Below are 27691 nucleotides of genomic sequence, written 5' to 3'. Positions count from 1 at the left end.
TTCCCAAAATGGCACACAAATAGGCCTTTGCTAGAGAGATTACTGGGGCCATCCCAGTAAATACATTTACTACCAGCAGATGTGGGGAAGGAGGAAGGAAGGAAGGAAGGAAGGAAGGAAGGAAGGAAGGAAGGAAGGAAGGAAGGAAATTGCAAACTTCTGATTTCAAAAAGTATTCATCAGCATGTTCAATAAGAAGTAACTATTAAAAGCCCTGCATAATGCTCTGAGAAATAATTTTCTACCTACAAGAGTAAAGCACTTAATATGTGAATTCTCATAAAACACAAATACTAAATGTTCGTTTTAGCTTTATGAGTTGTCAGATAGTTAAGGCTATACACATTTAACATCTTTAAAAACTGGATTATGTATGATTTAGTTTCAGGTACATGATTTATACAGAAATTATCTAGAGTTTAGAATGAGTCACTTAAGTACGTACTTTAAATTAGTTCCTTAATCCTGACAATTCTGCAGTCCCTATTGTATGACGGAAACAATCAATAGTGCAACTGAAGCTTTTTAAAGGAATATCTTGTTTAGATATCTCCCTACCTCCTCGTGATGTAAGCTATGGGTTAAAGGCTCTGTTGCATCAAAAATAACAGTGCCCAAGTAATAATAATTAAATCATGCAACTACGGACTTCCCTCATCTCCTTTTCAAGTTCACTTAAGCCTGTGAGGAAAGTAAACAACGCGGCGGGAGGGGGCGGGGGGTGCATATATCTAACCGCATTTGTTTTCCTCACAAATCAATCGGTAACATTTCATACTGCCTACTGAGCATTTCCTCTTCGGAGACAGAGAGAGATATTCACTTTGCTCAAACCAATATGCTATATGCAATTAATGTCATTAACGCTGCCAATTAATAGCAAATAGGATTCCAAACAAAGTAGGCTGGGTGGACAGCAGGAGGGAAAACCACGTGGGGCGGAGGGGTGCTTAGTTACTCCGAAATCTAACAATGCCATTCACTTAGGACGGTTAAGGAAATTTTGAATACAAACTCCCTTTCCCTTTGGCTTTGGTTTAACTAACTTCAAACAGACATGCTTGGCTGAGCTCCTTGCCTGGATATGCAATTCTCACCAGGAACTTTTTAAAACACAGACCCCCAAACAGTAACTAACGGGGCATAGATGCTCCAACTGTTGGCACATTTTGGAGCTCGCTGTCGGCTTGCTGATTTGGATTGGAGGATTTTTCTTCTTTATTTTTCTTTTTTCTCGGGGGGAGAGGGCGGGAAGGGAGTTTAGAGGAGGACAGGAGATGAGAGCAGAGGGCAAAGCAGGAGACCCACGAGTTGCCGAGGCTGAGGGCGCAGCCTGGGCGGCGGGGAGGCGGCGGCCGCGCGCCTCTCTCGGCCCGGCCGGCCCGGCCTAGCTGCTCCGCGCGGAGACAGCCCCTCCGCGACACAGTCCGGGCCTGGCGCGAGCTCCACGCTCCCCGCCCCCGGCCTCCTCCTCCTCCTCTCCTCCTCTCCTCCTCCCCCTTCTCGCCTGCCTTCCCTCCCCCTCCCCAGCCTCATTCCTTCCTAGAGAGCAGCTGCCAAGGGACCTGCAGCGGCCCCGGGGATCCCCCGGCCCCCCACCCGCACCGCTGCTCCCCATCACACAGCAGCCCCTTCTTTTTTGTTTGTTTCTTTTTCTTTTCTTTTTTTTTCTTTTTCATTCTTTCTTTCTTTTTCTTTTTTTTTTTTTTTCTGTCAGCGAGTCACTCCATTCGCCGAGCCGAGGAGGTGCGACCGCTCGGAGAGCCTGGCGCCGCCGCCGCCGCCACCGCCGCCACCGCCGGAGCCCGCCCGCTGCCGCAGCCGCCGCGGGCGGACAATGCGCGCGGGGACCGCGGACGAGCGCGGGGCCGCCAGCCCGCAGACGAGGTCCCCGCGGGCTCGCGGCCCAGGAGGCGGGCTGCGCAGCGGGCCCCGCCACACTGGCGGCGGCGGCGGCGGCGGCGGCGGCGGCGGCGGGAGCAGCCGCCCCGGCGGCAGGTTCAATAAACAGAAAAGTGTTACCGTTCTCGCCTGGAAGGATCCTGCTGAAAGCTGGGCTTGGTGGGCGCCATCTTCCTGCTATTTTTTTTCCTCTCTTACTTTTTGCCTCTCTCCCCCCTCCCGGGGTGGGGGGCGTGGGGAGGGCGGGGGGTGTGCGTGTGCGTGGGGTGGCGGGAGTGAGTGCGGGCGTGCGCGGCGCTCAGCGGCGGCCCGGCGGGCGGCGCCGTGGCCGTGGCGGCGGCGGCGGCGGCCGTGCTGCTGAGGCGAGGAGGCTACGGAAAAGTAGTGGGGCCGGAGCCTCGCCGGCGGCCGGCCGTCCCCTCGCGCCGCCGGTGCCTCTCGCCGCAGGTCGCCGCCTCCTCCGCCGCCTGCGCCTTCTCCTCCCCCTGCTCGCCTGGCGCCGCTGCCGTCCATGCGCCGCAGAGCCCCCGCGGCCCGGGCCGCTCCGGCTCCCGAGACATGCCCAGCGCGGAGACAGGCGACCGGCGGCGGCGGAGGAGGAGGAGGGGGAGGCGGCGGCGGGGGGAGGCGGCCTCGCGGCCCCGCGGGCAGCCGGCTCAGGGCCCCGCCGCCTCCGGGTTCTCGCCCTTGCGCACGGCCACACCCCCCACAGTCTCCCCCACCGCAGCCACCCAAGGCTGGCCTGGTGGCAGGTGGGGCACACACCCTCCTGGCGGGGGGCGGAGGGGCTTAGGCCAGGAGGGGCGGAGAGGGGAGGACGCGCAGGGGGTTCCCAGCTTGACCGCTGTGAAAGTATTTCTGGGCATTTTCCAGCTGCTTTGCTCCAGAGCGCTCTCTTGCACGCAGACACACACCCCCCTTCTCTCTCTCTCCCTTCATGTCTCTCTCCTCTCTCTCTCTCTCCCCCCGTGTTTCTCTCTCTCTCTCTTTGCCTCTCTCTCTCTCTCTCTCTCTCGTTGGGGGACTGGGAAGCTCGGCTGCCGGCGCAACAACGCCACTCAGTTGCAGTTTCGAACACTTCTCTCGAGTATCGCAGCCAGGAGGAAAGGAACACAGAGGAACTGGGAGGCCACGGGAGCGGGCTTGGGCAGGACCGCGTCCCGGGCGCGCCTTCGGGGACAGCGTGTCGGGGTGCGCTGGCGCAGCGGCCCTTAGAGCCCAGGGGGCGGGCGCAGCGGCAGCACAGGCACCTTGTGGCTCGGGTGCTCTCAGCAGCTTTTCAAAGCCGGTGTTTCTGCGTTATTCACGCACATACAAGTCTGCAGACTTTGGGGTTCACGGGTGAATCCCCAGGACTTTAAACGCGGTTAGATAAAAATGCCTCTCCCGACTCCGCTCTTAGGACCTGGGACCGGACCGGACTGCGGGCCTCTGGGATCTAGCCCAGAGACCTCTGTATTTACAGCTCAGCGAGGCCTAGAGAAGGGGCCACTTAGTGCAGGGCCAGTGCTGGAATCCTGTTGCCTGGGGAGCCCCTGGTCAGAGCGTTTTCTCCGCTAAACCACTCTGCCGGCTGTGGGCTGCTTTTTAGGGAGAACTTGGGTTGGTCATGTGTCACCCAAGAAAGTCGAAAGGACTCCCAAAGCATTTCCACTTTGAATAAATGAAAGGTTTCCAGAGGGAAGCATCAGTCCTATCAAAGGCTTTGCATTGTACTTTAAACAAGAACAAATAGACCTGCAAAGGAATCTCCTTCAATTCTACCATTCCAATACAGTAGGGCTGAGAGATGAAAACTTGGAAAACAGGTGTTTTTCGTGGCAGAGGTGTTTAATCTACGTAACAGTGTTTGAGTTCTCTTTGGACTACACTCTACAGGTAGGAGAAGATGAGAGTGACTGAAAAATGAGCTGAAGTGGAGAGTGTTGAGTACAAGATATACATGGGTTGGAAAGGAGGGGGAAAAGTTGCCTGCTAGAAGTTTTGGCTCCAGGACAGCCAGCCTAGGGCGTTTCTACCCAAAGATGACAAATGAGAGAAGCTTGTGTTCTCCCTACAGGCCGGTCTCTGCTTGAAACCGCCCCCCGCCCCCCTACCCCGTCACTCTGTCATCAAACTTCCCAAAAGAATTTAATGAAAAAAGGAGGAAAAAGGGTAAAATTATGTCACCATTCACTTTAGCAAACATAACCAGGTCTTGAGGTGGAAACTATGTCTGCCCTTTGCAACCCAGCAGCCTAACATGTAGGTGGTCACATTCCTAATAAAATGCCAGAGGATAGGATAGGGGACTCTTGACTCAGACCCTGCCAATAATCTTCCTGCCCCACATGACCCACTCCCCTCTCCCCAAATTAACTGAAATTATAGGCAGTCTAACAGGTGTCATCATATCTAAGTAACAAAACCAAAGAAGGGATACATTTTTCACACTTCTTTTCTGCCAATATAACAGAAAAATGAGAAGGAAATAATACTTCCTAAAGGCTAAAGTTTAGAGCTGATTATTTTTTAAAGCTTTAGTCTTTAGAACTGCAGTGGGAGTCAGAGACCTGATAAAGTGGCCCAAATTCAAAGATGAAGGCAGAAGCATCAGTGTAGCTTTCAGTATTGGAGTGGGGGACCACAGAAGATTACCCATGGGTGCTCCTGACTTGCAGGGAAATTGGCCCTGGGGAGATCTTTATGGTGAAGGACACCAACACTCTGAGAGTAAACCTAAAGGCTGAAAATTTATGACCACTTCTTATGCCCAATTCATATCTTCAGGGTTAGTTGAAGTTCCCCGGAGATCCCTGAAATTGTCCAAAGGCCATCTGACATTTCTGACCCCTGACTCCGTACTTCACAGACCATACTATTGTGACTATTGCCTGCACTTCCTAGTTAAAGTGACCGCTGGATTCTATTGTCATTTAAATGTTTTACAAGTGACAAAAAAAAACCCATATCTGAACCATGAAAAGGAAAAATCTAATTCTTTTCTAGTTCTTTATGTTTGAAAGATTCCCAGATCTTTTGTATTAAAGGTTCTTGTAATCACTGAAGTAAAACAAGACTAAAATAATTTAAATAAAAAAATCTTTTTGACAAGGAATAGCCTCTTTTTGAGTTATTTTCAAGACTCTCTTTTTAAAACTTCCGACAGTACTCAGAGCACATAATGAAGTCTTCTGCAGAATATTTGCAATAGTGAGCATCAACTTGGAAAACACTTAGTGCATTATGCAAAATCTGCTCTGGTCGCTGGGCCATTGGTTAGAAGGCACAAAATATGGCAGTGATAGATTATCTTAACCTTTTCAGTTTAAACACTGTTGGTTCAAATCAAAGGTTCTCAAATCAATGAAGTTTGAAATACAAGGTAAAAACAGGAGCTGTTATTTGAATTATGCATTGTGTATATTTTAAGTTAAATGCCATTGGCAAATCTCTCAGATGTTTAATCGTGTGCAATCTGGGAAACACAAATATTTAATTTCACACTTTCGTGTGTTCTTTTTTTCCTCATCGTCTGTAAAACTGATCCCCACAAATGGGAAGCTTACCTTCCATGCTACATTGTTAGTTTTTCTCAGCACATTTTTGTGATTTACATTTTTGACAAAATCTTGGAACATCGCAAGTTGTTCTTAAGGAAGAAGTTCAGGGTTCTAGGGCTGTTGGTGGTACTAAATTTTTTCCTCTTTCTTTCCTAACTGCATCAAAGCATGTTTACTATTTAAATGTCACAACCATATTTTTTAAATCCATAAATGTTTGGAAGAAATGCAAACAAGAAATACCTTAAAACTTCCTTTTTACCACCTAAGCTAACTTTGTAAAATTTGCTCCCTAACTTGCATCTCTGCATCTTACGCATTTGCATTATAATACGTTTAAGATGAATACTTAACAGCGCCGAGGAGACTCGGATTTCATGCTGTATTTCCCTGTAGTAACAGGTGACATGATAACACTATTATGTAGAATTGCAAGTCTACAGCTACACGTGAAAATCGTTCCTATTCTGTTTGGAAACAAATGATCAATCAGCCTCCGGTTGATCAATTGCCCCCCTGGCTGCCCGTCAGCGCGAGTCCGCACCAAGCAGAGGCGTTGAGAAAATTCCGCTGAAGGGGACGGGGATCACAAACTTTGCAAAAGCACCTTGTGCGTTGTCTCAGACTTCGCTGTAACTCCTTGGCTATGCGGGGCTGAGGCTGTGGATTTGGGGCCAGGCAGAAGGCAAAGGATGACTTGACTTCTCCAGTACACTACAGTGCCTTTCAGTCCGAATTGTGAATTATTTTTTTCTGTCTTATCTGTACAACGAGGGGCAAGCAAAGTAAGCCCTGGCGATGTGCATGTGTGTTGTAACGCATAAAACAGGAGGCAAAGTGAGTCCCACCCCAGGACCCCGGGGCAGAGGGACTATCCCAGCCCAGGCGGGACTACTCACCGCTGCTGGTAGGAGGTGATGCCCTGGACGTTCTGCGGGGTGCCGTTGGCCGCGGCGCCGGCCCTCCCCATGCCCGCGCCGGCCGGCACCCCTGCGGCCGCCCCGCCGGCCGCCGCGGCCGTCACCTGCACGCTGAAATCCGGAAAGATTCGGATCATCGCCGCGGCTTCGGCCCCCGGGCGCGGCGGCTCTGGGCGAGGGCTGGCGGGGGCTCGGGCTGGGGCTCGGGCGGCGGCGGCAGCAGCAGCGCGAGCAGCGGCGGCGGCAGCAGCGGAGCCAGGCACCAGCCTGCAATCCCATTAGTGAGCCGCGGCCACTGTGCGCGGCGGAGAGGCGCTTTGATGTGCGCGCAGCGGGCTGGGGGGGCCACAAGCGCGAGGAGGAGGTGCGGGGGGCGTGCGAGGGACTTGCAAACAGCAAAACGTGTCAGGGTGGGGCCTTTTTTCCCTTTTGGGGGGCGGTGGTGCTCCCCCCCTCTTTCCAGGATGTTGCTCTCACTGGCTGCTCCGGCTGCGCCGCGAGAGCCCAGCTGAGGGAAGAAGGGGAGGGGGTGGCGGAGGAAGGATGCACCGGGAGGCTTGGAGAGGACTTGGCCGGTGCAAGGGAATGACGGGCAGCGGAGGGTGCCTTTCTTTCCCGCCCCCTCAGCGCACACGCGCACACACACACACACACACCGCGCACTTCCGACCCAAAGTGTAAGACAGGCGCACTCTCCCCTCTTTTCTCTAGAGAAATAACCAGCACCAAGTCTGGCTCGCGCCTCCTACGGCTTCCAGCAACCTGGACTCCAGCCCGCGTGTGCAGGAATGGGGGCACAGAGCTTCCCCTCCCCGCCGGGACCCCTCTCTGCCCGTCTTCTGTAAACCAAGCAGTGCGAGGTTTGCCAACTGGAAGTTGGACTATTGAGAACTTGATGCTTATCGAAGAGGAATGGTGTGCAAAGGAGAAAGGGAGGGGGGAGCTGCTTTTGTGCAACGGAGAGTTTGTTCCTTTTATAAGGGACTCTCCTCGCTCCTGGTGGGCGGGCGTGTTGGTCTTGGACAAACTTGCGAGGTGGGGACTGTAGGTCCAGCTGGAGCGATCCGGGTGAGCCCCTAATGATCCATGTTCGTACGCCCCTTTCGAGTGAGGAAACGAGTAACTAGCAGCCACAACTGGGGCTAATTCTGCAAATTCCAACCACCAGGGAAACAAAAAGAGAAAACACGTGCATTTATTTCCTCGTGTCTTCCAGTCACTTCTCTACATTGTTACATCGATGTTTCTTTAGGGGGCAAGAAGGGATGCTGTGGTTTGGGCGCTCCTTTTTATGACAACTTGCACTCCTCGCCTGCATAGTGGGTGGGGACAGCGGGAGGATGATTACCCCCACCCCCTGCCCAGGACCACCCCGTTGCCCCACTTCCTCCCTCTTTCTTCTCGGTCGCTAGTCGGGACCTGAGTTGCCGGGCGAAGGGTGCAGCCCCTACGCAAAGCGGGGCTCGGGCTCCCCTCTTCTTGCGGTCTCCCACACGCGACGCGCTTTGCTGGTGTTGCTGTTGGTTGCCCCATCTCGTTTTCTTCTCTTTTCCTCTCCCCGCACGCCGAGGCCCGGGCCTGGCAGCTGAGGAACGAGTGGCCGCCGCGCCCGCCGCGCAAACCCAAGTTGGGCTCGGTGGAGCGTGGTGGCCGCGGCCGCACCGCCCGACCCTCGGCCAATAGCGCCTCTCCGGGCCAGGCACCTGCTTAACCCTTTGAGCTTGGGGCGCAGCCGGCCGCTGGGACCCAGAGGGGCAGGGCCGATTGGTCAGAAGTTGCCAAGGATGAGAGCCGTACAGATTGCCCAGCCCGCCGTCCCCGCACAAGGTCTGGAGGCCAGACGCCTGCCCTCGCAGCAGACCTGGGCGTCCCCTTCTACCCCCTCGTGGCTCCGGGAGAACAGCCAAGCCTCACAAAGGACGGTCCGCGCCCCAGCGGCGTCCCGCGCTGGCGGAGCAACCTCTGCGCTCCCCTAACCCGAGTCAGTTTCCGGAGAAGCCGCCCGCGCCCGGCAGCCACTGGGAGACAGGGGAGGCAGCCCCACTTTGGCTGGCCGGGCCCACGGCGCAGCTGCGTTTCCATTTTCCTCTCAAAGAAAATGCTTTGGACGGCAGATAATGCCAGGAGATATGAAACTGCTTCGTCCCCCACATGTTGCACATAAAAAGAATCGTAATGAGCATCTGTGGCGTGTACTAGGGATCCCAGGAGTTAGCTAAGATCTAACTGAGGCCCTGACTACCTCCTTCCTGGGAAGGGGTCATTTTCTAGTTTAAAAATATTTCATTCAGAGATACCTGTTCAGTGGCCAGATGCAAAGTCACTGAACCGGCGGGGGTGAGGGGTGTTGAGAGGGTAGAGGTACCTGGGTAGGTGCAAAGCCGCCTTCTAGTGATCAGATCACAGATGTGGGTCCTCTTCCCAGTAGGCCCTGCAGGTTGACTCTGGTCTCTGGGCTCTCCCCTCTCCACCTCTCATCCTCAGGACCGGGTCTGAACAGGAGATCTCAAATGCTACCCCTTGGATCTGGGCAGGCTTTCCTGTTGAAAGAAATGGGAGTTCGTGCCAGTTATAGAGAGGTCAAGAATGTTCTAGGAGTTGGGAAAAGGTCGCATTCTCTGACTGATTTGGTCAGGCCAGTAGTACTGTAGGCCAAAGGAAGCCGAGTTACTGGCTGACAAATTAAGCTACAAATGAACATATATGCAGGCAGTGGCTTTCTCTACAATAGCATTTGTCTGAATTATTGGCTCATTGTGGGGTGGTGCCCGTGCCTGGCACCTCATAACCAGACCAACCAGTTGGTGGAGGTTTCCAGCAAGTGGCTCTTGTTCCCCTGTATACATGCAATATTCCAAGCCAGAGCCCATTGATCCAGAGGCAGTCCCTAATGTGCGAAATGATGCCAAAGGGGGTTAAAATCAGCTTTGGCCAAAAAAGCAGGATCTTTAGAAAATTTCTTTCTCTGTTAAAGCATTCTCTGCATAATCATCAATGAGTTATATTTATAGACAGTATCACCCTTCTCCTTCAATTGTTTTTAATACTGATTTGATGAATAGAAAAGACCAGCAATTATATTTTATTAACTATTTATTTTGCAGAATAGTTGGTCTGGAAATATGTGGTTCTGCTTCCCTTCTCTTCTGGAAGGCAAGTTTTTCTTGGAAGCCCAAAGGGCAAACATCCCACTGGAAAGAATATATGAGCTCTATTGTAAGACGTTTAAAATTAGATATGCTGAAGCTACTTCAATTGTATTTGATACTATTAAAATAGAGTTTAATAAGCACATTCAACTGCAAAGTTTCAAGCTGTCAACTATACGTATTTAAGAGAATTAATATGGCTCCTGCCCTCCAGAAACTTCTTTTCTAAAATAGAAATACACAGAACACTCAAAGAAGACTTACACAGTAGGTTACCTTAGGATGCCTAAGTCTGCTTCAGTATTTTGTCCTTACATGTAAAATTTTGGAAGTTTGGTTTGCATGCATGAAAGACAAATTCCTTATTGGATCTGCTTATCTCCATGTTCATTTAGGACCTTAAGGAAAATATAAGTTTATTCCCTCATTAGTATTTCAGATTTCATTAGTCTACTCTTTCAGTTAAAATCTTTACATGCCAGCAGCTGTTTTGAAATATTTTGAAAGTTACTTTGGCACTCATCCAACCAAAGGGCTCCAGTTAGCATTACACTGTATACTTTCTCATATAATAACCTCCTCTCCCCCACAAATCTACATATTAGGGTATGTAGAGATATAGAAAAGGATTTTATGATGTTTTAACTCTGAGTACATACATATAATATATACACAGCTACCACAATTACATATTTACATCTTCATCCTCATTGTCAGTGTACAACTGTGCCTTTTGCTCATCTGATAAAAATATCTATTCTTTGGATATTCATTTCCATTTACTTAGAGGTAAGTGGTTTGACTTCGAATTTTCATGATTGGCTGTCAGAAACTGCCAGTGACAGGTTAGGAGAGAGGTGTCACAAAGCTTGATTGTATCTAATTTTTGCTTTACTTTGGTCAGCTATTTAACAGGAAAATAAAATAGTACACAGAGTTCAGAATAAGAAAAAGCAAAACAAAATAAATAGAATGAAAATACTATATGTAATGAATAAGGTAAGAAATGCTTTACTCTGAAACAATGTTTTATTGAAGTGATCATGCTTCAGTGGGAGGTATTTTTTTTCCATTAAAAAAAATAAAAATGTGAGATAATTTACAACAATCTGAGAGGTGAGTCTTCATTGTAGGAAGAGCCCTGAGCTAAAATCAAGGTCCCTCCACATCCTGGGAAGGAGATTTTACAATCTGTAGAGGGGTTAAATTTTTTATTTAAATAATTTTCTCTTTTCTCCTTAATCCAAATTGAATTCAAGCTCTTACTGCTAAGTTTACCATGCTATTAATATGTCCCCTAGTCCATCCAAAAGCAAAACTATAATGTCAGGGGAGAAAAAAATAACATAAACTTAGCATTAATGTCTTACTTGAAATTCCAGAAGAGAAACTAAGGAATTAAGAGAGAATATCTAATAAATCATTATTTATAATATATGTGTGTCCATATATAATATATAAGGAGAGTACTGGGGATTTTTTCATATTAATACTACCTATATCAAATACTAAATATCTCAAGCTATTATGCTAAACTAATTCTCAGAGGACTTTATAAATATACAGCTAGAAAGAGAAGAGCTTTAGTTAAAAGAGAAGAAAATCCTGTAGCTGTTTTTTAAATTCAGCAGCAGGCAGTAGGGGAGGAGGAACTGTTTTTAAAAACAGTGAGTGGGGATGGGTCTCAAATCCAGTTTTTTTTTTTAAGTTAAAATATTCACACATTGTGGTAATCTTATTCCAAAGCATGTGCCAATCAATAGAATCTAACTAAAGCTAAACTTAGACTTACACACAAAATAACTAAATTCTCTCAACATACTTAAAAGACTAATTTGTCTTTAAACATCAGTCTCAAAAACATTTTGTTGCTTATTTTTTTCATGAAAGAGGACTTGATTCTGGAGTTGAAATTTCCTAATTTTTAGGAGACAATTTAAAATCTACCTCTTGTGATAAAGGAGTCCCAGATGTTGGTTCTGTATGAGTTGGGATTTGTGCCACAGATCCAAAGGCCCATGCTGCTTTTTGTTTCAATGAAAAATACACTTAGTGCAAACTGGAAATTTTATTTCTGCTGGGCTTGATTCCTCCGGGTAGGCATACTTAAATAGCCAATGGACTCTTTCCTTCACTTAATTTTCTTATTAATTATAAAATTATTAATTCAGTGCCTGGTTGATTGAAGGAGTGACTAATTGCTTTGGACTGGGTTTTTTTCTCAAAATGAAAACAACCATACTAGATGAATTTTTTACTTGAATTTTTCATTTTCAGTAGGATAGGATATTTTATAAATCTAATCACATAGCAAATCAGCAACTGGTTTTATTAGGCTCCATGCTGTGTCCACCATTCTGTTTTTATTAAAGTGTTATATCTCTTCACCTAGAGGAGTGATTCTCAAACTTTAGCATGGCTCGGAACCACAAGAAGGGCTTATTAAAGCAGATTTCTGGGCCTTACCTTTACAGTAGCTTATTCAGTAGGGCTGGGGTGGGGCTAATAATTTGCATTTCTAACAAATTCCTAGATGATATTGATATGCTTCAGGCACCATATTTGAGAATCACTGACCTGCAGTGTTTGTGATGGAGGGTTGTGTTGGGGGGTCAGATCCCAACTTTGCTACACACACTTGAGTGGTCAAGGGCAAGTTCTTTAGGCTCTCTCGGCTTCCACAACCTAACTTAGTAATAATTCAGGCCAGCACAAATGGGTTTGTCCTGCATGCTGGGGATTCAGGCACAGTTCCTTCCTTCAGGGAGCCAAGAGTTTCTTAGCAGAAGTAAATATGTAAAGAAATAAATTGCAATAAATTGTCCTAAAGACAACAACACATTTATGTAAAAAGTGCAAAAGTGGCCAGGGGTGCTGGGAGTTGAAGCAGATGAGAAGAGTAATAAAACATAGCCAGGAGCCTGGGGTGAGCATCGTGCATTCTGGGTTTGAATACAGCTCTACCATGTACAAGCTGGGTGACTTCAAGCAACTTGTTTGTCTTCACCAAGCCTCAGGTCCTTTTTTTTTGTAAAGCTCAAAGGATTGTTGCAGGGTTTAATTGATATAAAGTGTATCAAGTACTTAGTACAATGCCTGACTCATGTTAATTATTCAGTGAAAGGTAATCATCACCATGAGGAAAATCTCTTAATTTCTCTTCTAAGTTCTCTTCTGTAAAGATGGGAAAGTATTCAATGGTTACCCAGGTAAGTTTAGAAATATTTATATGCTCTATGTATGAATGTTGTCAAGTTTAAAGAGTTATTTATTTTAAACTCTACAATGATATACCTGAAATTATACATGACTAATTCTTTTAATCAAAGTCAAGAAAGACACCAGACAAAAACACTATAAGGGTTCCCTAAAGTCCTGAGCACTTTCCTAGAGGCTTGAAGTTCTGCTTTACACAAAGGGCAGTAAACTTCTGACATTAATCCTATGCAAGAAATGTAAAGGCATAAAATAGCATAGCTTCACAAAGTGTAAATACAATTCAGATAGCAGATCCACTACTGTATTGGTTATTAATGGAAACGAAGATATTTGAGTTTTATTTCCAATCTATTATAGTTAATGAGGATAAGGATAACTGTGATCTTTCACCAGAGTATTCTTTAGTGCAATGATTCACTAGCATTTTTGTCTCAAGTCCTATTTAACTCTTAAACATTTGGGAGCCACTCAAGAGTTTTGGATTATGTAGCTCACATTTCTCAAAATTTAAGGCAGTCAAAATTAACACACATATATAAAAAGTTCTTATTCATTAGTTCATTTAAAAACTAACAATAAATTCTTTACCTGTTAACCTAAATAACACTTTTTAGTTTAAAAATTAACTGTTTTTCCCAAATGAAAAATTAGAAGAGTAATATTGTTTTATATGTTTTCGTTTTCTTTACTGTCTGGCTTAATAGAAGACAACCAGAGTCCCGTATCTTTTCTATATTCAGTCTGTTACAATAAATTGTTTTGGTGAAGAAAATCCAGCTTCACCTAGATATGTGGTTAGAAAAGAGATAAGTTAAATTTTAACAGCCTTTACATTTACTTGTGGATATTCTTCTTTGCTGTTGTTAAGCCAACACTCAACAAGTAGTAATTTCTTAAAAGTTACCTGTAATGTGGAATCTGGAATCATATTAAGAAAATTTTCACACTCTAATCATTGAAATCCATTGGACTGTAGATTTTTTTGTCCATGCATTACTTTGTATCATCATGCAGGGATCATTTTTAAAACATTAATTAACTGGATTATGCAGATCTTCCAAAGATCATTTCATTTTACAATATTAAAAAAATCACATTTGCTAGTGTCACTACCACTCTGCTCAGTAAAGTCTTTATGTATTGGGAAGCTATCAAGCTTACAGTGGCAGGCACAAGTTTCCTGAAATTCTAATTTTCACTTGAAATCTCCAATATTATTATTGATAATCAAGTACTGTCAGTTGTATCTTCAAAGTGACAGATGCATTTTATTCATTTTCAAGAAAATGTCTGCCAGATACCCACAGCTGAATGCTCATTGTTTGTTAGTTATTCTTTCAAGCATCAATAGTGTTCCACGAAAAAATTGGCTAGTTCAGCTTGCAATGAAAATGATGGCACAAGTATTTTTTTGAGATACATAGAGGTATGTAGCACACATGCTTTAGAGGTACTTCCCATTTCATCACAAAAGGATATTTAAAAGATATGTATTCAAGGGTCCACATTTAATAAAGTTAATAATTCTTACTGCTTCATCAATGATGTTCTTAAATGAAACTTGTAGTTTTTGACTGTGAATGTGAGACAGGAGAGAATACAGTGACTATTAGTACAGTTTAATGTTACCGCCTTGATTCATACTAATGCCCGAGCAGTTTTTCTCACCATTGACTTTGTACCATCAGCATCCACAGTGAGAAAGGCAAATAATATCTCAGAATTATTATACTATTAGTATTATTATAGTATATTAAAATAGTTCTGACTTCATGGATATCCTGAAAATGTCCTCAGCTCACACCTTGAGAACTGCTATCTTCAAAGTAAGTCTCAAGTAGTTATTATGACCAATAAGTAAAAGGAAAAGTATAAACTCTCTTTTTTCCTGGAGGAGTGGGTATAGGTCAGTGGTAGAGCGCATGCTTGGCATGCATGAGGGCATGAGGTTCTGGATTCAATCCCCAGTACCTCAATTAAAAAACAAAAAACAAAAAACCTCTTTTTTGCTGTATTTATTTTCAAGAGTGAAAATATGCTTTGCAAATTATGTATTGCTTTGCTATCAAATCATTAATGTATTATTATAAATACTGTACTTAGGATTTTGATTTCATGTGGACTCAGAAATAGGCATTTTGTTTTCTTATACTGTCATCCAGGAAGTGGGTATAGTTTTGAGCAAAGCAATTCCAACATTTAATGTTGGAGATCTGGGACCAGGAATTTAATTTTCCCTCTGTTCTCTAAGAAAAAAAATGGGAATCAAGAAATCAGAATGATACATCAGAAGGATGGAAAGATGAAACACAGGAAGAGTTAGATTACGTTCCATAGCAGGAAGAGATTTTACATTATTCAGAACCTCTGGAGGGGCTGAGCCTCCCTTACTTGGGACATATTTTAGCAGAAAAAATGCCCACCTTCTAGGAAATCTGATAAAGATTTTTTTTTCACTGTTAGAGACAATGACCTTTAAGTTCATAATCTATGTAGACATAATATTTAATCGTATTATCTCTGTACCATAAGTAAAACACTTTTCAAAGTGTTGTACAATCTTTCCAACACAGTTTCACAGGCAGCCGCAAATATTTTCTGTATTGTTTATCATTATTCTCAAGCTGGAGGATTTTTAAATCTTGTTCAAAATGAAAAAACAAACTGACTTACTGTACAAAGCATCTTCAGTTTCTCAAAACCCACAATCCAAAAGAAAAAAGGAAAGATCTGTAATTTAAGTATTTACGCTAATTAATTTTGTTTAAGTACCCTGGACAGCTGCTCAAGACACAAACCAAACAGGAGGGTAGTAACAACCTTTTGAAGTTAAATCACTACTTGTTATTAGTGACTCATATCAAAGGCATATCTCAAAGAGATGATAAGCTACTGAAGAATTAATCATTTATTAAAGAATGTAAAATAACCTTGTCCAAGAGTTATATCCCAACTGTGAGATATATTTTTGATGGAAGTCATTGAAGAAGCAGCTTCTTGGCTGACTTATTTACGGAGACAGCTTTTCAGAGCTTTTGACTCAGGGGAATCAAGAAAGGATGCGTATCAGAGAAATGTCATCTGTGTACCTTTGCACAATGTAAAACACTAACATAACTCTGTTTCAATTTTACTTGTTTTGACTGAAAAATAATCCCTCCTAAACAGTGATTTGTGCGGTCATAGTCAAAGAAAATTATAAATTTGAGGAAGATTTATTGAGAATTATAAGTTATTATGTATGAGGGAAACCATTTAAACCAACTGCTCAGATTTCAGTTTTGCCAATCTTACTTTGTTTTACTTTGGAGACTGATAGAAAGTATTTTCACTTAGAAATTGCTTTGTTGCCAAAGACCTTGGTTTATTATAGTTTTTTTAATCTTTTTCTAAAAAGAAATACTGAATATTAAAGAAGTAAAATATACTGTATATGCAGTCACTCCAGCGTTGTGTAACAAAAAAATGCAAATTAATAATTGCTGATGTAGGATAGAAGTTTCTCTCTCTCTTTATAAATGTTTGGGATATAAGAGTCAAATGTGATTATATATATTTTTTCTTTTGTTAAAATGAAGAAAATGACAACATTTTAGACTTTCAGTGTAATAAGGAGTCTTGTATTGTGAGGTATATGTTCAATTTGATTGATAACATAGAATTAAATCCAGGCAGACTTATTCAATAGTAATGTGGTCAACCATTGTTCCTTTGGCCCATATTCAGAATGTGAGGCAGCAGCAACAAGAATCAAGATTATCCCACTGCTGTGTTTATAGTGGGAACATGGACCCTGGGAAACCCTACACCTTTCAGTAAGGGATTGACTGCAGGTATTCAGCAGTTTGAGAATGAGAGATCCTCCTGCTGGTGATCTTAGGTGTCTTAACATTTACAATCTGGTTCTGCACAAGGACAAGTTATGTCTCTAGAATGACTCACTCCCTCCAACCATTCCCTACCAAAGACTCTCCTCCCTTCAACTTGAGCTTCTCTTAACCTTTTAACTCCAGGTCTCTTTTCAAGCACATTCAGTATCATACACACTGTTGTATTTGAAAAGTTATGTTGCATTTGAAAGTTATAGAGAAACTCAGATATTTTAACAATAGCTTAGAAAACTCCATAGTCTATTGTGTATGTTAGGGGGTCGGGAGAGGGAAAACTTGAAATCCAGTGCCTGGGTTTTAACCTGGCCAAGGACTTGAGGCAAATTATTTAATTGCTCAGGGAAGAGTTGCTTTTATTAATCTCCTTTTAATGATGCATGAATTTATTTCAACAAATACTCCTTGAGCACCTATTATATCCCAAGTATTCTTTAAGGCAGCAGGACATAAAACAAAGCTGCTGCTCATGTGAAAGTTCCACTATAGGTAAGAGAAGCAGCAATGAACTAAAGTACATCTGTAAAAGTTGGAAAAGACAACATCATAGAGTTGTTATAAGGCTGAAATAAAGTAAATAATACAAAGTGTTTAGTCCAGTGCCTGAAATGCAAACACTCTTCTAGGTGGAAGCTATCACTGATGGTATTATATGGATTTAGCAATAGCATGAATCAAAAAGCTGAAGTTTGCAATAATAGTCTAAAATAATATGCCTAGTCTACATGGAAGGTGCTATTCCTGTTTTGAAAAAGAATCTATACAATAGCTAATGGAGAATAATCCCACATTAAAATAATTTGTACTCTTTTATTTCTCTGAGTTTTCAGAGTAGAATATATATATTATTTAAATACTCACAAAGGATTAATGGTGTTAAAATGGGTAAAGAAACAAAAATGAAAAATTAATATTAGGCCTTCTATACACTATTTCTCCTTTAAACATCATAACAACACTACAAAGTACATAGTATCAGCCCCACATTTACAGATGGAAAAACTTCATAAATTGCAACAGACTCCACTAAATATTTGGAAAAACTAAAGAAAAATAAAAATAAAGACAACTAAAATGGCTGATATTTTTTAGTTGTTGGTTATTGTTTTACAAATAATTGGCCACCCATATTTTTCCTGTAAGAAACAAAGCAATGTAATACCACCAATCAGATTGAGAAGATAAATGACAGTTTTCATATTAAGAGTTAAGAATTAATTGTCCTGAAATAAATCAGGCTTCTTTACTTTCCATTCTAAGTGCATTCAGCAATGATATAAAATGATCATAACATTCTAGGTGAATTAGGAATCCTCATAGAAATTGGGGGGGGCGGTCCATATTGGGTCATGGTAACAATGGCATAGATCAATGGTTCTCAGTGTATGGTTCCCAGACTGGCATCATCATCTTGGGAACTTGGGAGAAATTCAAATTTTTGATTCTCATCTATTGAATAAAAAATTCTGGGATTGGGGCCCACACCTCCGGGTGACTATGACGTACCCTACAGTTTGAGGGCCACTGGCATGGGTAATTATTGGTAACTAATAAGCAACATTGTTACAGATAAGTATAACACTATTTTTTCTGAGGCAAAAGTCTCTCTCCTTAGCATAAAAAATTTATGTCATTGGTTTCTTTATGTGAAAAAGAGAAAATATAAAACAAAACATTCCTTTGAAGACTCAGTATTTCAAAACAGTTCCAAAAATCACCATTTTGGGAGCTGGACAGATAGTAAAACTGGAACAAATATTTCAAAGGCAACCAAAGTCTAATTCCCTTTGTAAATTCTTCCGCTTCTAAAAGAGAAGGGAATATCTTGCAAAAACTCATGATCCTGAAAGTACAGAAGAGAAAACCAAAAGAAAGAGTGAACACAGAGCCCTCATAGACGTGCTTTCGAGGCTTACTTTTGTACCTGGAGGGCCAGAAAGAGCAGGTCCTGTTCAATATGTAGGAGGCCGGAGAGTGGGATTGGTTTGTTAAAGCTGTCACTGAGATTAGAGCTTCCCGAAGCTCCTGTCCTAACATCAAGTCAATTTCTCGCTAAACTCTTTCTCATTTTAAATGGGAAAAAGATTAGACTGTTGAGTGCTTGGGGAAAAATATAAAACTGTCTGGTAGGCAAGCTTTCCTTTTTAAAAGAAAAATTCTCTCAGCCTTCTGAACTCAAAGATAGCTTAATAAAAGTTACGGAAAAGACTAAAACCAGTGGGAAAAATAAGAGGGTAAGAAAAAAGGAAACCAGATCCTTCTTAAAATCAGTGTTCCTTAAATATCAGTGAAAGAAAACATCTTCAAAGCCCTTACAGAGGTACTGTTGAAACAGAGGAAGAGAAACAATTTGAAATAATATTTGGAGATTTAACTCCAGAATAATATGGGAAACACATGACCTAAGGATGCAAAACTATGCTTAACATTCAAAGTATTCACATTTCTTCCATGGACACACATCCTTCTGTGGTATGGATGTCCTCCTCACCACCTAATCAGAAACATCTTTGACGGAGACCTGTGGCAGGATATAACAGGAAGGGAGCAAAGAAGTAATTTTATTTTCATTCAAATGTAAAAAGTAGTTAAAAAAAGCAAAGGACTCCTGAAGGTTAAATCATCACCCCAGTCTGCTGACCACAAACCTATGGTCTGCACTATAGTTTTGAGAAATGAGGCTAAAGTGGAAGTGATTGTAGCAAAATTTCTGGTGTAATAGGGCAGTGGTGAACAGTTTCCATGAACTAAGTTGAAGGAGGGTTCAACTGCTCTTTAGCCAAAAAACAGAATCAAGTTATTTAGTTACTGTGACTGGGAATTAAATGCAAAGATGAAGATAGGAGTGCAAGAGGTTTTAGGGTTTGTGTGGGATGGAGACGGGTAACAATGCCCACAGAAGATAAAGAGAGAGGAAGGAGGGTGTGGCAAAGTCTTTAGATCAGGATACAAATCTTAGATTTGTGAAAAGAAAGTTGGAGGCAGAATCAGGCAGGGAGGGTCTCAGACTGTGAAACCCAGGGGAGTCGGGTCATGTGTCAGAAGAATTCCACGTTGGGCAGAAGGGGGCTGGCCCTGGCAACCCCACCATGCTCAGTCATTGTGTGAGGACCACGAGAAAGAGCGTGGGTTTGGCTCTGAAGCTGTGACAGACTGTGAAGGCACTGCCCCCGGAGTGTGTCGGCTGTCTCACAGCTGAATGGCATGTTCTTTCTTGAAGGAAGATCCAAGCAGCACACGTCTGTGGTGGCCACAGGCCACCCTGGTCCCACACAGATCCATGTCTCCATTCAGGAGCAGCTCTCCAGGACCCCAGCGGGTCTCTTCCTAAAATGAACTACAGCCCTTCCTGCAGCTGGCCTGCCTCACGGCCCTTCTTCCCACTCTCCACTCTCAATTTCCCTTACCTTAGTCATCACCTGGACTGCTCCTGATGGGTTTTCAAAAGTGTATCATTCTTTGCTGCAGACAGCTTGGATTTCTTTCAGAACTCCTGGGGCCTGCATTGAGATTCTCCAACAGGGGTATTCCGTAAATTCCACTGTATCTTTTCCATCACTGACATCTTCAAAATCATAGAACATGCCTGATCATATGGTCCGCCCAGCGTGGCTGCTTGCACATGCAGTCTGGACCAGCCCTTGGTACTTGGGCTGAACCAGTGTTCCCAAGTGTGGGATGTGTTGCTTCTGGAACCCAAAGAAACTTCCCAGGCTTTGCGCTCCTTTCTTTGCTGTAGGATATACAAGATGCAGCAATTTGTCTTGTTTTGTTTTGTTTTGTTTTAATTGTTTTGTACTTTGGAGGGGATGTCTCAGCATGTCTATGATTCTATAATTCCTGGGTCTCTAAAATTTTATTGATATAACAGAATCTTCATATGGTTTATTTCCTGTCCTCTGGAGGACATGTGTCTTACCAAGGCTTTCAGGATGCTAGCCACCTCTTACTCAACCTGCCTGATCTGCATAATATCATCAGTGCAATGGATAAATGTGATATTCTGAAGGACACTGGGTGGTTCAGATATCTTAGGACTATTTTATGACAGAGTTTACATAGCCCACGGGCAAAACTGTATAGGTATACAGTTAGCCATAATACGTGGACAAGGGGAACTGTTTTTGTTCACCTTTCCTGATTAGGATAGAAAGTAACAAACACATTTGCCAAATCAAAAGATGTATACCATGTATTGATGTCCTTGCCAAGGTGAAATCCTATATTTCAAGAGAGTACCTGTAACTCAATAAAGTGTCCTTTATCCAGTCTTATGTTCTAGACTTCTTTGTCAAGCACACTCAAAATCTAATCCCAGGGGCACTTCCCCAGCTTATGCTGGAATATGCTGGCTAATTTTTGTAGCAAATTTAGGATATGATTGATTTCTGTATTATCAGGCTCTGCACATCTCTAACTGTGTTATGCTGAGACTTGATTCTAATAACCAACATGGCAGCCAGAAAGTGGTAGAGGCAGACCTTGAGGGGAAGCCCCCATTGCCTTTCTGGGAAGAAGCCCCTACTGTGTCTTCCCAGAAGAAAGAAGATTTCTAGCTCTTAATAGGGATGAACAGGCCCCCTACACAGGCTCTGAAGGTTTAGAGGAGTCTGGGGAGCCAAATCTTTAGGGGTATTTACTCTGATGCATCCCTAACCCATCGGTCAAACCTCCTGATTTTCCCAATTAGTCCTGCCTCCACTGAGCATTCAGTCATCTGAAGCTGAATAATTTGTTACTGGCTTTTTCTGCTTTACCCCTGCAGAAGATAAAGACTGCTTTTGAAGCTGCCGAAGTGGTCCCCTGGATTTCTCACTTAATTTTCAGTTTGTTAATTGCCCTTAGCCTTTCATTATTTTCCTCTACTGTTTCAATTCAATCTAATAACAGCCAGCAAAACGCACTGTCCTTCTATGCATAAGTACCCACCTATCTCCTGCTCAGCACTTTTCAAAGTCCTGAATCCTACTGCAGTCAGGGTGTTCCCCTCTACAGCAACAATGTCCTAGGTCATTACCTGTGAAGGTTTTAGCAAGGGAGTCACCACCTGTGACAGGGACCATAGGTGCCCTGCTTACCACCAAGATGGGGGTCCTTACTGCCAGAGGAGTGAAAAATAATCCAAGCCCAAAAGCTCTCTTATCATCAATTTGGGTCCCGCAGAAGACCAGATGCTGAGACAGTGTTGGGAATGCACAAGGTCTACTGGGAGAAACAACCCTTGAGAAAGATAAAGGGAAGCAGGATTAGACAGGGGAAACTTTCAGATGAGTTGCAGATCTGTGAGCGAGAAAGAAAGTGGGAGAAAGCCAACTGGGAGAGCCTCAGACTGCTATACTGACCCAACAAAGCATTGGCTAACCCAGTGGGAAGCTCCAAATCAAAAACTGCCCATAGAGGAGTATAGCATGAAGCAGAAATGGCCAGGCCCTAGAACCCTGCCATGTTCAGTCATTGGCAAAGAGTCCCCTAGGGAACAGCCTGGCCTGGGCTCAAATGCTGTGGTCGGTCCTCAAGTCCCTGCAGCTGGAAGCTGGCTGTCAGCTAACGCAATCTGAGTGCCCCCTTCCATAGCTGCCATGGTTATTACATTAACAAACATTTCTTCTCATTTCAAAGAACAATGGTAGGTTTGAGAGGAAATCCAGAGTGAACAAACGTGGTTCTTGCTATCCGAGGAGCTGGCAGTGCAGAAAGGGAAAAAGCCATGCACATCATAAAGCAGTGGCCCCAGCTGCAAAGTCGCCAGGGAATACCTATTATTTTTGTCTTTTCAGCAGCCATTTCCCTTGTTATGCAAACTTCATCCCAGTTTTCCTTTGAGGAACCACTCCTCTCTGTTCACGGGGAAATTCCCCACCACCCCATCACCTCCAAGAGACGGCATGACTCAGACCCGGCCACTCAGGGCAATTGTGGCAATATGCTTTTTTCTGTGCTGGTAGAGATGCTGTAGAGATGAGGTGAGTCTGGAGTCGCCAGAGAAAACCACATGAAGAGAGCCTGCCTATGAGGGAAGCCAAGGAAAGGAAAGCAGAGCTGAGAAAAAGAATTTGAGAAATTGGATTTTGATGACACATTTGGAGCCCTTGAATGGATCCCTCCAGACTTCAAGACCTAGATCTACTCCTAGACTTTCCAGTTTTATGAGCCAATAAAATGTCTCTTTGGCTTCAGGCTGTTTGAGATAAAGGACTAAACTGTGGCATGTTATAATCCTCTTTAATATGGGCCCGAGAAGGGTCACTTAGTGTTAGAATTAGAAACAACCTCACGCAGAGTCCAGTTCCAATCCGATGTCTTTAAAAGAGAGTCAGCAAAAGTTGAGTGACTCATCTAAGGTCACGGAACCACTTAGTGGCCAATCACATGTTGACTCTAAAGTCTTCAGTTTCTAGGCCACAGTTATTTTCACTGTAACACCTTATGTCCCCTGAGAAAGGGAGATTACACAGTGTAATTCACAGAACTCACAGGAATAGAAAAAAATTAATTTATAAACAATAACAGCTAATGCTTAGTATTTAATGCCAGTAATCCTGGATAATGTGGCTGCTGAAGAGTAGTTACTAATGTGGGCTTCATACCATAATTTAGCACTACTTAAGTGAGAACAAATTCAAAATATGCACTTTTGAACAAAGTGGGAAAAATGTTTAATCCTTATTAATTTTTCTTTTTGTCCCTTGCCTGAAAATGCTCCTTTCCTTTGTTCAGCAGTTTTTTTTTTTAACTTACTTAAAACTTGCTGAAAATCTAGAATGTCTTAAGAGGAAAACCGTTTTGGAAAATTCAAATGAACTTTTCCTAATGCACTGTTATTTACCTAATGACTGTAAAAGAACATCAGGAAGACTTCTGTCCAGAGAGCGCCACTACCCTGTTGCAATAATGTATATTCTTAATTGAAATACAGCCAATTTACAATACGTCAATAGTATATTCTTATAGCATTTTTAAAAGTCATCATTCTTTGGTTTTAAAGGTTAAATTAAAAGCTAAATTTTTGAGTGATGACTGAGTCCACATAAAACATCTTAAGGAAAAGGTGGAGCATTTATATATTTGAGTAATTGGTTCTTTTATAATTTCTTTATTTTCTAGAAAAGGGCTTATAAACAATCTGGGGCTTACTATCTCAGAGATCCATTTGTAGGTTTTCATTTGTTTTACCTAGGCCATAGGTTATTCTAATTTTAAAATGTTTGGATTTTTTTCATATGCCAGACTTTGTGAAATATTGTCCAGATTTTTTTAAAAATGATATTATGATCAATCACAGGCTCACCATCATGAATTAGCTTAGTGTATCAGTTTTATCCACTGCAAACTGGGAGCAGAGGGGAGCAGACCACACCTGCAGATGACAATGAAGAGAGTGCATGCTATTATACACACTCCACTTGCCAGCTCTCTAGGCTTCTATTTTTTAAGATAAATTTGATTTCAAGAAATTCATCTATAATATTCAATTTAAAGCCTCAAAGAGTCCCATGCAAATCTTCAAATTCAAGACGTCATAATTGCAAATAGATGCACTTAACGTGTACACAAAAGTGCCATCCTTGCAAACACCTAGTTAAAAAAAGAAAAGAGAAACATTGATGACAAGAAAAGCAAAGGAAAAAACTCAAGCGTATTAACAAGAAAGGGGAAACGTTACATCTTGGTATTTTGCTACTAAGGAAAGCCTAGTTTATTGTCTCCTCAGATTCAATAAACTCATTTATACATTCAGGTAATATTCACTGAGCATCTTTGTTCACACAGCACAGGAGATACGGAGATGGATGGACCCAATCCTCATGCTTGTGATATTTCAAAAGCCGGGAAGATGAATGCATACACAAATGACTAGGGCGCCATGTGAGGAATGTTGCAGTACAGCTTTGATGACTGAGGTGAAAACAGAGATGAGAAGGTGAAGGTGACCTGGGCAAGTGACAGGTAGGGTGAAAGAAGTCTCATAGGTGAGGAAATTGATAGGAATTTAACAAGCATGGAAGAAAAGGGCATTCTGGGTCAGCAGGTTCTAGTAGGTGAAGGGGAGCATGCTCATCTCATGCAGGGCATGGAGCATGGCTGGAGAGGAGACCGGGTCTGAGGCGGGACACAGAGGTGATGCAGCAAAGCAAAATGAGCAATGAGAAATTAAACTCAGGTGTGCAAGGTAGGCAGGTGCCAGATTTTAAAGACCTGGAGGGCCAATAATTTGGACTTCACCTCATTGTTCACAGAGAGTCACCAAAGATATTTTTATTTTATTTTAGCAAGATTATGGCATGATCATCTGATAGTAGAGAAAGATAAAGACTGCAAGACTGTGGAGGGTAGATTAGTGGGGAAAGATACTGGAGCTCTGGACCCTTTTAGAAAACTGTTCCAATAGAAAGAGGCATAATGATGAGTGCTTGATGAGGGCTAACAGAGTGGAGAAGGAGACAGGAACGTAGTTTAGATAGAAAATGGAGGTCAGTGATACTGATTTTAACTAAGTTAAGAAATAGGGAAGAGAAACAGGTTTACAAGTAGGATGGGAGACAGGAGTTGGTGAAGGGGAGAAGGGGGACATGTCGGGGTTGGGACATGTTAAGTTGAGGTGTCTGTGGGTCTTTGGGTGGAGCTACCCAGCAGACCACTGGAATACGGGTCAAAAACTGAGGACAGCATCCAGCTGCTGAGCTCAGCGGAAGACCAGCAATCTTGGCACAGAGGGAGGACAGGCCACCGAGGACCACTCCAGTCCTGTGCCAGCCATGAACCACAGAAAGCTACTGTTTTTATCCTAATTGTCTTCTGGGTGACTATAAACACACAAGAGAACATTTCTGAGCCCAAAGAGTTCTCATTAAAGAATAGATGCCCAGAGAAGGTACATGACTTGTCTCCAACCTAGAATTGAATCCAGACCTCTAGGCCAGCATATCCCACCAGGCAAAACCCCCCGAAGTATAATTGAATCTCTGAAGTAATTAACACATCCAACTCTCTGGACCTTGACTTCATGTGAAACATTTTTGGGTGGGATAATCTCAAAATTCTCTTCTGACTCTGGAGGTCTATTGTTATGTGCCTCTCTAATGAGCAAAACCTAGTGTTTCAATCCTGGTTTACCACATACAACCTGAGTGAATCTGAGTAAATCACAAATCTGCTGAAGCCATTTCCTCATCAGTACAAACTGTTATGAGGATTTGATTATTGTGGCAATGTAGTTTTACATTTCTCACAGTGGCCATTAGGAAAATGCAAATTAAAACAGCCTGAGCTACTATATGTTTGCCAGAGTGGCTACAATGTAAGTAAGAAACCAAAAAAAAAAAAAAAAGGCATCTGTATGGAACAGCTCTCAACTGCCGCCAGTGGGGCTGCAGATCGGCCAGCCGTGTTGGAAACCTAGCACTGTCCAATACCTCATGATCAGCACACCCTGTGACCCAGCAGTTCCTCCTTAAGGAAGTACCCAGCGGAAACACATCTTCTACTAACTAAAAGTCATACACAAGCATGTTCATGCAATACTATTCATATGAACCCATGAGATAATAGAAAATGTATTTATTGGTCTTTGCCCCTGGTTCCTGGCAAGAGCTCCTAAAACCCCTGTAATTTCCTAAGTAGTAAGAGCACTGGGAGTATCTTATGTTTTAATGACGCCACTCTGGGTGGGCTCCTTGATGACTTCTGGATGGGAGCTTGTCACCAGGAAGACCAAGCCATGATTAGAAGCTTGAAATTTTCAACCCTGCCCCCCATTTCTCTAGAGAGGGGAGAGGGACTGGAAATGGATGGGATTAATGATTGATCATGACTATGTGGTGAAGCCTCCATAAAAATCCCAATAGTACAGGTTTTGGAGAGCTTTCAGATGGGTGAACATGTCCACTAATGTGGAGGGGGACATATCCCTACTCCATGGGAACAGGAGCTTCTGTGCTTGGGACCTTCCTAGACCTATAGTATCATTTCATTTGGCTGTTTATCTGTATCCTGAATCATATTCTTTCATAAACTGGTGAGTGGTTCCCTGAGTTCTATGAGCTATTCTAACAAATGATCAAATCCCAGGGGAAGGAAGTGATGGGAACCTCTCATTTGTAGCCACGGTGGACAAAAGTTGGGTAACCTAGGGACTTAGACCTTGTGATTGGCATTTGGATTGGAGAGCAGCCTTATGGGACAGAGCCCTTAACCTGTGGGATCTTATGCTATCTCCAAGTAGATAGTGTTAGAATTGAGCTAAATTGTAGGATACCCTGCTGGTGTCATAGAGAATTCCTTGGTGTGGGAAAAAATCCCACACATTTGGCGACCAGACACGTCAGAAGTGAAAGAAAAAGAGAAAGATACAGGAGGAGAAACACAGATTTTTCCAAAGCATAACCCCAAACTAGGAGTTTCCCCCAAACCCTTCAACAGAACAGACAGATAAATCAAGGCTTATGCAAGACAGAATGAGAATGAAAGAACTACAACTGCATACAACGTGGCTAGATCTCACCAACAAAAAGCTAAGCAAAAGTCAGATACAAAATAGCACATACAGAATGTTTCAATTTATACAGAGTTCCAAAACGAGCAAAACTACTCTGTGCTGTTACCTGACAGGAAGGGGTTACCCTCCAGGTGGAAGATGAGTAGTTTCAGGAATGCTGCAAATACTCTGTTCCTTGATCTGGGTGCTGATTATACAAGTATAGTTTGTAAAAATTGTAGGCGTTCTATGCTTACAATTTTTGCATATACATTATACTTCAGTAAAAGTTCTAAAACGCTTCCCAGTACCTAACAATTGTTAGCATCCTCTATATGTAAATATTTCTTTCTAGATATACCTATGTATTTACTGACCTTCTAAAAATCCATCTACCTCTCTCTATATCTTTCTGATTAGGTCACTCCTTTCTCTACGATAAATGTCTGTTGCAATGCGGGAGAGCATCCGGGTTTCTCCTCACTGGTTGTGACCAGCAGTGTTTCCCAGTGGAAACAGTGCCCAGCTCCATTTGGCATTTCCAGTTAACTACGTGAAAACACTCTGTGCAGCGCCCTGCACATGGGACTTACTGAAA

At 43.2% G+C, this 27691-nt stretch overlaps 2 protein-coding genes across 8 annotated transcripts in view; both read right to left on the bottom strand.

The window, feature by feature from the left end:
* NPAS3 (neuronal PAS domain protein 3) overlaps nt 1-6447 on the bottom strand; it is a 798065-nt gene extending 791618 nt beyond the window's left edge. Inside the window, exon 1 of one of the 4 annotated variants that reach the window (XM_072962906.1) lies at nt 6344-6447. In XM_072962906.1, coding sequence (XP_072819007.1) covers nt 6344-6414 — 71 coding nt within the window. In that variant the 5' untranslated portion in view covers nt 6415-6447. Of the gene's footprint in view, nt 1-2022; nt 2489-6343 lie in introns of those variants that run through there. The other 3 variants (XM_072962911.1, XM_072962907.1, XM_072962908.1) reach the window with 3 other exon arrangements.
* A 1096-nt stretch (nt 6448-7543) lies between these two features.
* Nucleotides 7544-27691, bottom strand: part of AKAP6 (A-kinase anchoring protein 6) — a 567738-nt gene continuing 547590 nt past the window's right edge. For all 4 annotated transcript variants that reach the window (XR_012073484.1, XR_012073483.1, XR_012073482.1 and 1 more), the window contains 2 exons: nt 8730-8904; nt 7544-7676 (listed from right to left, as the gene is read on the bottom strand). The gene's annotated coding sequence lies outside the window, so the exon portion shown is untranslated. The remainder of the gene's footprint in view (nt 7677-8729; nt 8905-27691) is intronic.

This window comes from Vicugna pacos, chromosome 6 (assembly GCF_048564905.1).
Source record: "Vicugna pacos chromosome 6, VicPac4, whole genome shotgun sequence".
NCBI classification, from domain to species: domain Eukaryota; kingdom Metazoa; phylum Chordata; class Mammalia; order Artiodactyla; family Camelidae; genus Vicugna; species Vicugna pacos.
This window is presented reverse-complemented; position numbering and strand designations above follow the sequence as displayed.